This window comes from Mobula birostris, chromosome 8 (genome assembly GCF_030028105.1).
Source record: "Mobula birostris isolate sMobBir1 chromosome 8, sMobBir1.hap1, whole genome shotgun sequence".
In the NCBI taxonomy this organism is placed as follows: domain Eukaryota; kingdom Metazoa; phylum Chordata; class Chondrichthyes; order Myliobatiformes; family Myliobatidae; genus Mobula; species Mobula birostris.
The window spans coordinates 119773908-119789358 of NC_092377.1; the positions used below are offsets into that span (position 1 = coordinate 119773908).

At 47.3% G+C, this 15451-nt stretch overlaps 1 protein-coding gene across 1 annotated transcript; it reads right to left on the reverse strand.

Moving 5' to 3' along the window:
- Positions 1-2261: 2261 nt before the first annotated feature.
- LOC140202295 (interferon-induced protein 44-like) lies at positions 2262-14287 on the reverse strand. Its single transcript, XM_072267191.1, has 7 exons — positions 14072-14287; positions 13938-13983; positions 13623-13824; positions 6596-6724; positions 3853-4015; positions 3670-3767; positions 2262-2712 (listed from the first exon to the last, which is right to left on the reverse strand). The coding sequence occupies exons 1-7, from the start codon at positions 14079-14081 to the stop codon at positions 2551-2553; spliced, it is 810 nt and encodes a 269-aa protein (XP_072123292.1). The 5' UTR covers positions 14082-14287; the 3' UTR covers positions 2262-2550.
- Positions 14288-15451: the final 1164 nt, after the last annotated feature.

Genomic DNA, 15451 nt, shown 5'->3' on the forward strand with positions numbered 1-15451 from the left:
CAGGTAGATGGAGCTGAGTTTACGGACAGATCAGCCATGATCTTATTGAATGGTGGGGCAGGCTCGATGGGCCGGATGGCCTACTCCTGCTCCTATTTCTTATGTTCTTATGTTCTTATTGCACTGAAATAACCACAGCTTCAAGCTGTGGCCTCTCCCTCCCTTACTGTGTTACTGTCTATTCTGTTAGTGTTGCAAGGATGTGGCGGTGGTACGAACCCAAGTGCTGAACACAGGCGCAGATGCTGAGTCGGGAGGCGCTATGGTCGTAGCGTGCGTGGAATTGGTGTCCAGAGAGAGTCTTTAGCTGAAGTCTTGGTTTTAGTAGAGAATTCAGGAACAATGCTAGACTTAGAACTGATAGTCCTAAGAACCATGGAACGAGGCTACTCATACAAGAGTCGACCAATAGAGAGCCCTGGCTGGACAGGGCCTGTTGTACAGGATCCGTGTCCGCTAGGTTCACCATGACAAGTTCGTTCTGTTGCAATGGGGCGTTGGGAACGGATCCAAATGCAAGACACAGACACTGAAGTACAAGGAACAGGACTTGACTAGAGTAGGGACGTGACAGGATTCAGCCAAGGAGCAGGGCCAAGAATGCAGATTTGGGCTAGGGAAAACTGGACCAGGACTAGAAACCATGGACTAGGAGACAAGGCTCGATTCCGAGCCTGAGACTGGAAAAGGATTCAGAACCTGGGTCTTACCTCAGGCTCGAACCCCAGAACCAGGCAAGGACAAGAAATGGCTTCAGGACAGGACGTGGCTGGGGTCTAGAGGCCTGAGCTCAGAGACAGGCTGGGGCCTTGGGTCTTGAACTTGGCTGTAGGATACTCGAGGCTTCGGTTCTTGGAGCTTGGCTGCGGGATCCTCGAGGCTTGGGTTCTCGGAGCTTGGCTGCGGGATTCTCGAGGCTTGGGTTCTTGGAGCTTCTCCTGGGCAGGACGTGGATCTCCTGTGCAGGACGCAGAATGCAGAACTCCTGCACAGGACGCAGAACTTCACCCCACGGAGGCAAGGACAGGGAGGGAGGGAGGGACCCAACCGCAGGGTAACGGCAAACGGCCTGCTTACCCGACAGAGGCAAGAGACAGAACCAACCGCAGGGCAACAGCAATCAGCCTGGCTTACCCAACGGAGGCAAGGAACAGGAAGGGACAGAACCAACCGCAGGATAAAGGCAATTACGGCCTGGCTTACCCAACGGAGGCAAGAACAGGAAAGGAGCTCAATCCAGGGTGGCTCTCAGTCTCAGGGCAGCCAGCAATCTTGGCTGGCTACAGAAACAGCCAAATCCATACCACAATAACTGCTCCGACAAGTGGCATCAAGGCTCCATGAAGCGGTGGTCCTCCAACCAGGCCTAGAGATCACGAATAGTTTCACTAGCCTTCCATCAGCAGGTTGCTCCAAGGGGAACTGACAAGACAAACCAGCAGCCGACACTCAACCCCAAGGTTACTTATATTCCAAGCCCAAAGATGGGAATCAGGTGCCTCTGATTAACTCAACCAAACAAAGGACAGCTGGAAGACCTGGAGTCTTGAGTCCACGGACCACACAGTGATCCAGAATGCGGACTTCACGGACCGGACCATGATAGTTAGATCTGGGGCTGATGTCCAGTAGCTTCTTCAGAAATCAAGAATGAGGCCCAAATCTTATGTTTACCACAGTTTCGTTAGATGTTTATAGTGGTACAGGTCAGATAGGGTCAGTCAATCTCAGCAGGTAAGGCGGAGAAGGAACAAGAGAACAGCAGCAGTAACAGCCGTGACTGACAGTAACAGTGAACGGCTGTACCAGTGGCCAGCTGAAAAGCAGTGATTGGCAATAACTGTGACTGTCTGCAACAGTCCCCTGCTGTAACAGTGACTGTCTGTAACTGTGACTGTGACCGGCTGTAACTGTGACTGGCTGTAACAGTCCTCTGCTGTAATAGTGACTGGCTGTAATTGTGACCATCCGTAACAGTGACTGGCTGTAACTGTCACCATCTCTAACTGTGACTGACTGTAACAGTCCCCTGCAGTAACAGTAACTCACTGTGACTATGACCGGCTGTGACAGTGAATGGTTGTGACTGTGACTGGCTGTAACAGTCCCCTACTGTAAGAGTAACCATCTGTAACTGTGACAGGATGAAACAGTCATTGACTGTAACATTGACTGGCTGTCCCAGTAACCGGTTGTACAAGTCACCTCTGAACCAGTAACTGTGACTGACTGTAACAAAGGTAGATGAAAACATGGTGTGCTTTTATTCTGCCAAGTGGGCTGAGCCAGTTTATTTGAGAAACCCTTTCAGCAGATACTAACTTATTCCCCCTTCAACTTTTCAAGGATAGAAACTACAGAAGAATGGAACTACTAATACAGCAAGTTGCTAGAAGTCTACAGACAAACAGGTGATTGTACAAATATATAAACAAGCATAAAGAATGCTAAACCTATGGGGAAAACAATAAAAACATCAATCCCACAGCAGTGTCCGTGCTGCTGAAACTAGAATGAATTCAAACCGCTGGACAAGGTCAGCTGTGATAATTACACTGCATTGAGAAATCGGTCAATATTTCTGACCATATTATCCAGAACATACAGGGCCAGGATGCATTTTATCATCTCGATCTGTTCACCTCTCCACTGATTCGAAACCACAAACATGGAACGCCTCTCCATCCCAGTGCATTTTGCCAGCTGGTCAAACTGAGGGAAAGGAAGGAGAGAGAGGGTATTAATGGAATTATAAACTCCACAAGCTTCAGATTCACGGGCAATGGTAGCAGTAACGGAGACGGAGAGGGCTGTTCCATTGGGATGGGCTTCAGCTGAACTGTGTTGTGACCAGTGTCCTGGGGAATCACGTGAATACTGTGTAGACCAGGCTTCAGACGAGACAGGGAGGGGAGGGTTCCAAGGGCAGAATGCTTAATAACTGAAGAGGAGGTGAGAGACCGGTGGCTCAGAGGAGTTGAGGGTGGGGGGGGGGTGGATTTGACAAACAAAGTGTGGCAGGAGGGGGCAGAAAATATCAATAAAATAAGGCAGCACAAAGTAAAGCCTGAGTAATAGAGTTTAACACGTGGCTAAGGAGATGGTGCAAGAGGGGAAGGGCTTCAGGTTATTGGATCATTGGGCTCTCTTCCAGGGAAGGTGGGACCTGTACAGACGGAATGATTTGCACCTGAACTGGAGGGGAATGAATATCCTAGCAGGAAGGTTTTCTAGTGCTGCAAGGGCGGGGGGGGGGGGAGTTGTCGGTGGGGGTGGTGGTTAATCTAGAACTGCACAGGATGGGAACCAGAGCGCCTGAACAGATCGTGGAGTGGTTGTGGGGAAAGATGTTGCTGAGCCTACACACAAGGTCAGAAATCAAAAGTTTGACCATGGTGGGACTAATGTTCTGAGTTTTGTCTACTTCAATGCAGGGAATATTGTAGGAAAGGCAGATGAGCTTAGGGCAGTCAAAGGATACAAAGTATATCAAAGTATTATCAATGTATGCATAAATTATAGAACCTTGAGATTTGTCTGCTTACCGGGAGCCACAAAGCAAATATCTCCTGTGTTTACCTCTCTGCTGTCAGTGCAAACATGCTATTCACAGATTGGGTGCTATGTTTCCCACATCAATGTCAGTTCTCAGATTCTACAGATTATTACCTTCTGCTGCAGTGGCTTGTATTCATAAATCCATGCATTGTGTTTCTCTGGTATCCCTAATAATTCAAACTTGGTCCCAATCACAACCCTGTGAACATCTGGAAAAGAGAGATGATCCAGATATCAATATGAAGCTGCAATGCTGAGGTGACAAAGTTACACAGAACAAAAGAAAGCACTTACATTTCTGTGCCACGATTGTCTGTAGCTCCTGAAACTCTTCCATTTTATCGTCACTGACCAAGTCTATGGTGCTGATGTCAAGTATGAGTGCGACTCCATGAATTACATTTTTCGGAGTAGCAGGGTAGGTGGAAGCATCTGAGTCAGGATTGAAATTCTGTAACTAAGTGAGAAAATGAAGAACTGGTTACAGAGGAAGCAGCAGGAATACTGATGATCACAATCACACAGCACTGAGGTGAACAATGGAGGGGGGACCAGTCCCCTTAGACAAAGTCCAGTTGTCATGGTCACTCATCTACTGATCTACTGAGACACAGATGGGCCCCAAAACCAGTGGAGTCCATCTGTCCCTGTCAGTCTCCGGCTGCTTTCCCCAGTTCACTGTTACTTTTCAATTCCTTTCATTGTGGGTCCACTCTGTCCCCACGAGCTGCTTGAGAATTTGTTCTGAGCTCTTCAATACTCACACCCTTGCACTGTTTAATGAATCAACATTTTTTACTAAATGTCGGGACTTGATAACAAAGTTTTCAGATGATTCAGAAACTGTTTGGTCCTTCACACCACAGGATGATACAAATGGTTGGTCAGTATGTAAACTGATGGCAAATTGAATCCTGAGGAGTGTGAGTTGTTGAGTCTCCATCAGTAATGTGGGGGAGACAATCGTGTGTATTGTGTCCAGGTTACTGGGTGATAGGAAGGCAAATGGTGAGTTCAGCAGCTTTTGTTCATGTTTGTTTCCTGAGGCTATTCAGCCAGGCTAGCCTATGCTAGTTCTCTGTCAGTTCACCAATTACTCATCTCCCCATCCACTCTCTGCCATTCTGACAACCCACCGGAAACGACAGCAGCAGACTGACCCAATGACCTACATGCTATTGGGATGTGGGAGCCAGAAACCAGGATCATCAGGGGGAAACCCACATCATGACAGCAAGAGCCTGCAAAGTATATATAGACAGCACCAGAGGCTGGGATGGAATCGGAATCACTGGATCTGCGAAGCAGCACTACTAACTGCTCCATCACTGTGTCACACAGTAGTACAGACGACTTGCTCCAATTCTATTGGGTCCTGGTGAGGCTTGTGCACAGTTCAGGATTCCTTACCCAAGGAAGGATTGCAGCAATGGCTGACCAGACTGATCCGGAGTGTAGGGGAATGTAATAGGTGACAGATGGTACATATTGTTCATCATATAAACTGTTTTACATGATTCATAAACTCCATCATTGAGTTGTTGAGTTCATTTTAAGAAACAGTGTCTGATACAATGACATGAGTATAAGGTGACTTGTTCTTCTGCAATGGAAGTAAAGGACTGCAAATCTTGTTAAACGCATAAGGTGACTCTCAATTGTTTTACTCACAAAATCCTACAAGGGCAAACACACCACAAACCACCCCCCTCCCCTGTCATCCCTCCACTAACCCCAGCCTTCTCCCCCAATTCAGTAAGCAGAACTGATCTAGTCTGGACCTCAACACCCTTCTTTTGTTGGCCCATGGCCATTGACTCCTGAGTGTCTGTTCTCACCTCAGTTTGGAAGTAAGACAAGATTTCATGGCCACACACAGAATTCCAACATCAAACCCCACACGGTGGAGTTGTTGGCTGATAATGGATGCCAGCAGAAGACAACTGGTGGGAGACAAGGAGGTGCTGCTCTAGGTGAGTTTGAGCAGAGGGTCTGACCAAGATAGAGGCTGATGAGCCTGTGACCTTCACTAGCAGTGGAGCGGATTCTGGGGTCATGTGTTGCTGGGATTGATCCATTTCCCCATCACTGCTCTGTCTCCTGACCTGTACCATGTGGAGGATGTCAGCACAACACTCAGTCCCCCCTCACTTGGAAAAGAGCTCTAAGTGTCCCAGCAATGTGTCGAGGTGGAGACAGCTGGCAGTGAGACACCAAGGAGAGTGGTGTGTAACCCCCTGATGAATCTCTGTCAATATCTCCTCGTGGGTAACTCCAGAACTAATGTCTGTCACTGTGTACCACTGTGTTACTCCAGGAATAATATCTGTCACTGTGACCCTGTGTGTTACTCCAGTACAAACATCTTTCATTGTATCCCCATGTGTAACTCCAGGACTAATCTCTGTCCTGTGTCCCTGTGTGTTACTCCAGGACTAATCTCTGTCAATGTGTCCCTGTGTATTACTCCAGGACTAACCTCTGTCACCGTGTCCCCATGTGTTACTCCAGGACTAATATCTGTCACTGTATCCCTGCATGTTGCAGCAGGATTAATCTCTTTCACTGTGTCCCAGCGTGTCACTCCAGGACTAATCTCTGTCACTGTGTCCCGGTGTGTTGCTCCAGGACTAATCTCTGTCCCTGTATCCCAGTGTGTTACTCTGGGACTAATTTCTGTAACTGTGTTCTCGTGTGTTACTCCAGGACTAATCCCTGTCATTGTGTTGCTGTGTGTTACTCCAGGACTAATCTCTGCCACTGCATCCCTGTGTGTTACTCCGGGACTAATCGCTGTCACTATGTTCTCGAGTGTTACTCTTTGTTTGGTATTTCTGTGTAACTTCTTTTACAGAGTGCCACCTCCCTCGGCCTAGGCTATAGTTTAATTCCAATCGGAACATGGGCCTAGTCTTCAGAACCATGGCTGTTTTGTCTGAAACTTTGCTTGGGACCATTTCTCCCTTCTCTCTCTGAGGTTGTTCAGTGTTTAATGGCTTGTGGAAATCAGGAGTATGAAGTAAAGGAGGAAACTCACGTTTGTTCCTTTGGGAACTCTCCCTTCCAGGATCATCTGTAACACTTTCTTTGTCTGACCACGGTTCTTCATAGCATTCCATCCAGCCGAATCCCAAAAGTTTAAACTCCCTGCTCTGTAGGACCTGAGCTGTAAATTTTTAAAAAGATGTACATTTGTATGGCACCTTTCATGGAGAGTAAAGTTCCAGGTAATGTAGAACACAGGGTAGATGGTATTTACGCAACAAGATCCCATAAACAGTGGAATGGTGATCAACTGAAGATCTGCTTTGTGTTGTTAACTGCTGGCTAAGATTATGTATCGGGACATGGGAGAACACCCTGCTTTTCCCTCAGTGATGGGACAATCCAATCTGCGGGAGAACTCCTACCTCTTCCCTCATTGACAGGACATCCCAGACTGTGGGACATCTCCCTGATCTTCTCTCAGTCACATGATGTCTCATGACACAAGAAAACTCCTCTTCCCTTGCTGCCCTGGGACTGTTTACGTTCCCTGAGAGGGCAGGTGAATCCCTGGTATACAGACCCAGAGACACTCTGACTGCAGAAATGTTATCCTGAATCTCTGGCTTCCCCTTTCTAACTAAAACGTTCCAGTTCACCAAGAAAATCAAATTAAAAGGACAGTCTTGGGGTAAAAGAGCAAAAATGTGGAGAATACTCGGCATATCAGGCAGCATCCATGGAAAAAGGAACAGAGACTGTTCTCAAAGAAGGGATTTGTGGTTAAGCTCTTTTGGGAAAAGGTCATTCTGGATTAGGTGTTGTGAAATAAACTGTATTTGATTTGGGAGTTTAAGGTAAAGAAACCTTTGGAGGCAAGTTTCATAATATGATTGAAGTCACCTTGAGGGTTGGTGGGGGGGGGGAGCAAGAAAATGATGTATCGATGTTATAGTGGAATAAAGGGAATTATAGAGGGATGAGAGGGGATCCGGCCAAAGTTGATTGGAAGGAGACACCGGCAGGGATGATAGCAGAACAGCAATGGATGGAGTTTCTGGGAGCAATTCAAAAGGTGCAGAATAGATTCATCCCAAAGTAGAAGGAATAATCTAAAGATGGGGTGAGGGGTGGTGGGGGTGTAAGGAGGTAACCATGACTGACAAAGAAAGTCAAAAGCAAAAAATCAAAAGAGAGAGTATATAATGTAACAAAAACTAGTGGGAAGTTAGACTGGGAATATTTCAAAATCAGTAGAAGGCAACTGAAAAAAGCCACAAGAAGAGAAAAGACGAAATTTGAGGATAAGCTATCCAACACTATAAAATTATAATAACAGATTTTTTCAGATATATAGAGTCAAAGAGAGGTAAGAGTGGATATCAGACTGCTGGAAAATAATGCAGGAGATAATGGGGGACACAGAAATGGCTGATGAACTGTATTTGTCCCTAAATGTATTGGTCCGGTCCGTAAATGTCCGCATTCTGGTTCACGCTCTGGTCTGTGGACTCAGGACTCCGGGTCTTCCTGCTGTCCCTTGTTTTGGTTGAGTTAATCATAGGCATTTGATTCCCATCTTGGGGCTTGGAATATTAGTAGCCTTGGGGACGACTAGTGGCTGCTGGTTTGTCTTGTCAAGGTTTCCTGGGAGCAACCTGCCGGTGGAAGGCTACAGCGGCCACTTGCCATCTTTAGGCTGTGTTGGAGAATCATCGCTTCATGAAGCCCTGCTGTTGGTAGTTGGAGCCGTCTTTTCGGTATGGATTCGGCTGTTTCCCGGGCCAGCTGAGTGGCTGCTGGCCACTTCGAGCTAGGTGGGGATCCGGCTGTTTCCATAGCCAGCTGAGGTTGCTGGCCGAACTGTGACTTGGAGCAACCCCGATGCAGAGATGGAACTGTATGTCATTCCTTGGTGTTTGCCTCTTCTTGTCCTTGCCTCTGTGGGGTAAGTCAGGCCGTTCTGCCATTGCCTTGTGGGGGATCTGTCTTGTCTTGTCCTCACCTCCAAGGGGTAACTCAAGCGGTTCTGCCATTGCCCTGCGGGGGGCCTGTCTTGTCTTGTTTTGTGTTTGCCTCCGTTGGGAAAGTCCGGCCATTCTGCCTTTAACCAATGGATGGACCTGTCACACATTGGTGTGGAGATAAAGTTGAGTTCCGGCTTGTCTAAGGATAGGTCTAGGCTCTATGACTATGTACTGTCCAGTCTCATGTTAGTAATGAGTTAAAGATGAGTCCCGGCTTCTCAAAGGATAAGTCCCGGCTCTCTGTTGATGTACAGTTCCCAGTCTGTCTCCGAGCTCCAGCCTCCAAGTTATCAGCCTCCACATTCCAAGACCAAGAGCCCAGCCTGTCTCCAAGCTCAAGACCAAGATCCCAGCCTGACTCCAAGCTCAGGACCAAGACCCCAGCCTGTCTCCAAGCTCAAGACCAAGACCCCAGCCTGTCTCCAAGCTCAAGACCAAGACCCCAGTCTGTCTCCAAGCTCAAGACCAAGACCCCAGTCTGTCTCCAAGCTCAAGACCAAGACACCAGCCTGTCTCCAAGCTCAGGACCAAGACCCCAGGCTTTCTCGAAGCTCAAGACCAAGACCCCAGCCTGTCTCCAAGCTCAAGACCAAGACCTCAGCCTATCTCCAAGTTCAAGACCAAGTCCCCAGCCTGTCTCCAAGCTCAAGACCAAGATCTCAGCCTGTCTCCAAGCTCAAGACCAAGACCCCAGTCTGTCTCCAAGCGAAAGACCAAGTCCCCAGCCTGTTCTCCAAGCTCAAGACCAAGATCCCAGCCTGTCTCCAAGCTCAAGACCAAGACCCCAGCCTGTCTCCAAGCTCAAGTCCAGGACCCCAGCCTGTCTCCAAGCTCAAGACCAAGACCCCAGTCTATCTCCAAGCTCAAGACCAAGACACCAGCCTGTCTCCAAGCTCAAGACCAAGACCCCAGCCTGTATTCCAAGCTCAAGACCAAGACACCAGCCTGTCTCCAAGCTCAGGACCAAGACCCCAGGCTTTCTCGAAGCTCAAGACCAAGTCCCCAGCCTGTCTCCAAGCTCAAGACCAAGATCTCAGCCTGTCTCCAAGCTCAAGACCAAGACCCCAGTCTGTCTCCAAGCTCAAGACCAAGTCCCCAGCCTGTTCTCCAAGCTCAAGACCAAGATCCCAGCCTGTCTCCAAGCTCAAGACCAAGACCCCAGCTGTCTCCAAGCTCAAGTCCAGGACCCCAGCCTGTCTCCAAACTCAAGACCAAGACCCCAGTCTGTCTTCAAGCTCAAGACCAAGACCCCAGTCTGTCTCCAAGCTCAAGACCAAGACACCAGCCTGTCTCCAAGCTCAAGACCAAGACCCCAGCCTGTATTCCAAGCTCAAGACCAAGACACCAGCCTGTCTCCAAGCTCAGGACCAAGACCCCAGGCTTTCTCAAAGCTCAAGACCAAGTCCCCAGCCTGTCTCCAAGCTCAAGGCCAAGACACCAGCCTGTCTCCAAGCTCAGGACGAAGACTCCAGGCTTTCTCGAAGCTCAAGACCAAGACCCCAGCCTGTCTCCAAGCTCAAGACCAAGATCTCAGCCTGTCTCCAAGCTCAAGACCAAGACCCCAGTCTGTCTCCAAGCTCAAGACCAAGACCCCAGTCTGTCTCCAAGCGCAAGACCAAGACCCCAGCCTGTTCTCCAAGCGCAAGACCAAGACCCCAGCCTGCCTCCAAGCTCAAGACCAAGACCCCAGCCTGTCTCCAAGCGCAAGACCAAGACCCTAGCCTGTCTCCAAGCTCAAGTCCAGGACCCCAGCCTGTCTCCAAGCTCAAGACCAAGACCCCCAGCCTGTATTCCAAGCTCAAGGCCAAGACACCAGCCTGTCTCCAAGCTCAGGACCAAGACTCCAGGCTTTCTCGAAGCTCAAGACCAAGACCCCAGCCTGTCTCCAAGCTCAAGACCAAGACCCCAGTCTGTCTCCAAGCGCAAGACCAAGACCCCAGCCTGTTCTCCAAGCTCAAGACCAAGACCCCAGCTTGTCTCCAAGCTCAAGACCAAGACCTCAGCCTGTCTCCAAGCTCAAGACCAAGACCCCAGCCTGTCTTCAAGCTCAAGACCAAGACCCCAGTCTGTCTCCAAGCTCAAGACCAAGACCTCAGCCTGTCTCCAAGCTCAAGACCAAGACCCCAGGCTTTTTCCAAGCTCAAGACCAAGACCCCAGGCTTTTTCCAAGCTCAAGACCAAGACCCCAGCCTGTCTCCAAGCTCAAGACCAAGACCCCAGCCTGACTCCAAGCTCAAGACCAAGAACCCAGCCTCAAGCCTCAAGCCTCTAGACCCCAGTCATTTCCTGTCCTGTAGTCATATCATGTCCTTGCCTGGTTCTGGGGCCCGAGCCCGAGGGAAGACCCAGGTTCTGGGTCCTTGTCCAGTCTCTGGCTCAGAGCCCAAGCCCAGGCTCCTAGTGCCTAGTTCTTTGTCTGGGTTCCCTGTCTTGTCCATGTCCTAGCCCAAGTCTGCATTCTTGTCCCTGCTCCTTGTCTGTAACCTGTCACGTTCCTACTCTAGTCAAGTCATGTTCCCCGTACTTCATTGTCTGTGTCTTGCATTTGGGTCCACTACCAGCGCCACCCATTGTGACAATATTTGTATTTTACATCAGCCTTTTCTGTGGAAGACACCAGCTGTATGCCAGAGAGTCAGGGACCAAGTGTGAGTGTAGCAGCTGTTGGTAAGGAGAAGGTGATGGGAAGTGGAAAAGTTTGAATGTGGGTAAGTTGCTGAAACCTGAATAACTGCAGCCCAGGCTCTGGAAAGTGTTCCTGAAGAGATTGTGGAGGCATCAGTAGTTGTCTTTGAAGAAACACTAGTTCTAGATTGGTTCTGAAGGACTGAAAATTGCGTATGCCACTTTATACAACCATTCTCCCAATCTGTCTCAGTTCTTCTGCAGATTCTATGCTTCCTCAAAACTAACCACCCTCCACCTATTTTTCTATCAGCCACAAAACTGGCCACAAAGCCATCAATTCCATCTTACAAATCTTTTGCATATAACGTGAATAAAAACAGTCCCAATATCGATCTCTGTGAATACCACTAGTCACCAGCAGACAGCCAGGAAAAGCCCCATCTATTCCTACATTTTGCATCCTGTCAGTCATCCAAAATTCTATCCATGCCAGTAACTTTATTGTAATACCATGGGCTATTAACTACTTCAGCAGTTTCATCTGTGGCTCCTTGTCAAAGCCCTTCTGAAAATCCAAGTAAACAACATCCACTGTCTCTGCTTTGTCTCTCTGGAATGCTATTTCCTCAAAGAATTCCAACAGATTTTACAGGTAAAATTTCCCCTTGAAGAAAACGTACTGATTTTGGCCTATTTTGTCATGTGACTCCAAGTGTATTGAAACCTTATGCTAATCAATGGAGTCTAGCATTTTCCCAACCATTGACATCGGGCTAATTGGCCTATAATTTCTTTTTTGTCCCTCCCTTCTTAATTCCGCAGCTAATTGATATCACGCACTTGGATTTAAATTCACATTTCCCATAGGGTGACCATTTCCAAATTTCCAAAAAGGAGGACATTGCATATGTGGTCATGGATTACCATATATATACAGTGCGTTTCAAAACAAAAATTATAAAATTTAAACCATATTGCAAAAACAATAAATGCAAACAGATGACCACTTTAGTTATTTTATTAAATAAAAATTCTAACATGATACTTTTTTGCCTATATAAATCCAGCAAAAACCTAGCTATTTCATCATTAATCCGTGATTTTCTGCCAGAGCCCTTATTCCTATTCAATTATTCATCATTCTGCATATTACATACATGCATTCATACAGTTTAAATAAAGAACTGAAAGAAATGAATATTCATTTTTACTCCTGCTGAAGCAGATATGCTAACCAAATTAATTTACTTCATTTCTTCAGTTGCTTGAGCTGGGGAGAAAAATGATAATAATGATGGTGTTCCAAGCAGTACGAGTGTTAACTTTATATTTATCTGTGGTACCGTGTCGTTCACCTGCACTTTTTCCCTTACTGCCAATCTTCACGTCACAACGGTATAGTGTACAAAAAACATGAAAATTATATTTTCTGCTTTTAGCAATAAATCCAAATTCTTTGGCCCATTCATGGTTGAATATAGTTTTTTCTTTTCAGCAATTCTTTAGGGTCTTGAAACAAGAACAAAAAGTCAACCACTCTCCACTGCAGTCTTGGGTTAACGGTTGTTATAGCTTTCAGTTTCCACTGTTTTAAGTATATCCGAGGTAATTTATATAAGTTTTTTAGTCAGACGCAAAAAGGAGGACAAGTTAGTGCAAACATGAGAAAATCTGCAGATGCTGGAAATTCAAGCAACACACACAAAATGCTGGCCAGACAGCATCTATAGGAAGAAGTACAGTCAACATTTTGGGCCGAGACCCTTCGTCAGGACTAGCTGAAAGAAGAGATAGTAAGAGATTTGAAAGTGGGAGGGGGATGAGGAGATCCGAAATGATAGAAGAAGACAGCAGGAGTTGGGATGAAGCTAAGAGCTGGAAAGTTGATTGGCAAAAGGGATACAGAACAGCAGAAGGGGGCGGATCATGGGACGGGAGGGCTAGGGAGAAAGAAAGGGGGAGGGGAGCCCAGAGGAAGATGAAGGGCAGGCAAGGAGAAATTGTGAGAAGGACAGAGAGAGAACAAAGAGAGGAAAAATGGAGGGGGGTGGGGGAGAAGAGAGAATAAATAAATAAATAGATAGATAGATAAATAAATAAATAAATAAGGGCTGGGGTAAGAAGGGGAGGAGGGCTTTAATGGAAGTGAGAGAAATCAATGTTCATGCGATCAGGTTGCAGGCAAATTAACGTCCGGCTCCAGATGGCGCCAGACGGAGGCCTAAAGCCGGAGTTCTGGCCTCCCTACTTTCCCAGCCTCGGGACCTCCCGACGTGCTTACCAGCAAATAGATTGGAGTGAGGTGACCTCTCACTACCTCTGATGTGGACATCAGGGAGACACATAAAGGACGGTGAATTCACAGTTAATAGAGCAACATATACCGCTTGTGCGTTTATATTAAGTTGACAGCAGTGTGTGTACCTCTGGAGTGAGAGACCCGGGATTGTCTCCTGTCGGGACACAGGTTATAGTCGTTCCTTGTGGATCCAGAGCCGAGAGGAATGTGTTGATGGTCAATGATTTCCCAACCCCAACCATGCCGAAGAGCAGGATATTTATACAGTCTCCACAGCCCTCAGGGGGGTTGTAGTTTAACAAGAGGTTCTTCAAATTGCCCAGATTCCTGCCAAAGACCAGGGAGACAGAGCATCAGCTGTCTGGGTGAAACGGGTTAACGAAATCATCATATTTACCTCTGTCCGATTGGGATGACACACCCTGATTATGCGAACCTACCGCTTGTCCATGGCTGGGAAGTGAAAACAGCGGTCCTTTGAAAAATCTGAAATACAATGTGAAAGTATTAATATCTTTGTTTTTATCTCGCGGGGGGGGGGGGTCTCAGTAACGGATTGAAGATATAAACTCACGGCTTCCCATGTTTGGCGTTGTATAAACCCAGTGATCTGCGCCGGAGTGTTGACTGTGCTTCTGCCTGCGGGAATCCAAATCCTTTTCTTGATGTACTTTCACTTTCCCTTGCTACCGGTTGATGGGCAAATTTGGTCAGGATGATCAAAGTGAGGCAGGAACCAAGAAGAACTTTTACAGTGACATTACATCCATTCCGATTTTACTGTTCGTCGGATTCAGCGACACCACGCAGGGCGTACACGTTAACTAACATATAAAAGCCCGTTCTGTTTATAATACTATCACCCACGAAAAGGAAATCATGACGGGAGTTTCCACCAGGAAAACTCTGTTGCATTATTCTATAAGACCATGAGTCTATAAGATATAGGAGCCAGAAGTAGGCCATTCGGCCCATCGAGTCTGCTCTGCTGGACAGATCCAATTCTTCCAGTCATCCCCACTCCCCTGCCTTCACCCCATACCCTTTGATGCCCTGGCTATCAAGAACCCATCTATCTCTGCCATGAGTACACCTAATGACTAGCCTCCACAGCCACTTGTGGCAGCAAAGTCCACAAATTTACCAACCTCTGACTAAAGTAATTTCTACGCATTTAGTTCTAAAAGGACGTCCTTCAAACCTGAAGCCGTGCCCTCTTATCCTATAATCCCCTACCATGGGAAATAACTTTGCCATTTCTAATCTGTTCAGGCCTTTTAACATTCGGAATGTTTCTATGAGATCCCCCCTCATTCTCCTGAACTCCAGGGAATACAGCCCAAGAGCTGCCAGACGTTCCTCATTTGGTAACCCTTTCATTCCTGGGTCCGACTCACACTGCAGGTCACGTTTAAGGTATCTTGCACAAGGACTCCTAAGTCCCTTTGCACCTCTGCATTTCGAATTCTCTCCCCATCTAAGTAATTGTCTGCCCGTTTACTTCTTCCACTTTCCAACAATGTATTTCATTTCTCACTTATTTGCCCATTTCCCTAAACAATCTAAGTCTCTGTGCAGGCTCTGTTTCCTCAACACTGCCCGCTCCTCTACCCATCTTTGTATCATCGACAAATTTAGCCACAAATCCATTAATACTGTAGTGCAAATCATCCACATACTTTGTAAAAAGCAGCCGTTTCAACACTGACGCCCGTGGAACTCCTCTGGTAACCGGCAGCCAACCAGAATATGATCCTTTTATTCCCACTCTCTGTTTTCTGCCGAGCAGGCAATGCTCCACCCATGCTAGTAACTTCCCTGTAATTGCACCGACTCTTATCTTGCTAAGCAGCCTCATGTGCACCACCTTGTCAAAGGCCTTCTGAAAATCCAAGTACGCCACATCCACTACATCTCCTTTGTCTACCTTGCTTGTAATTTCCTCAAAGAATTG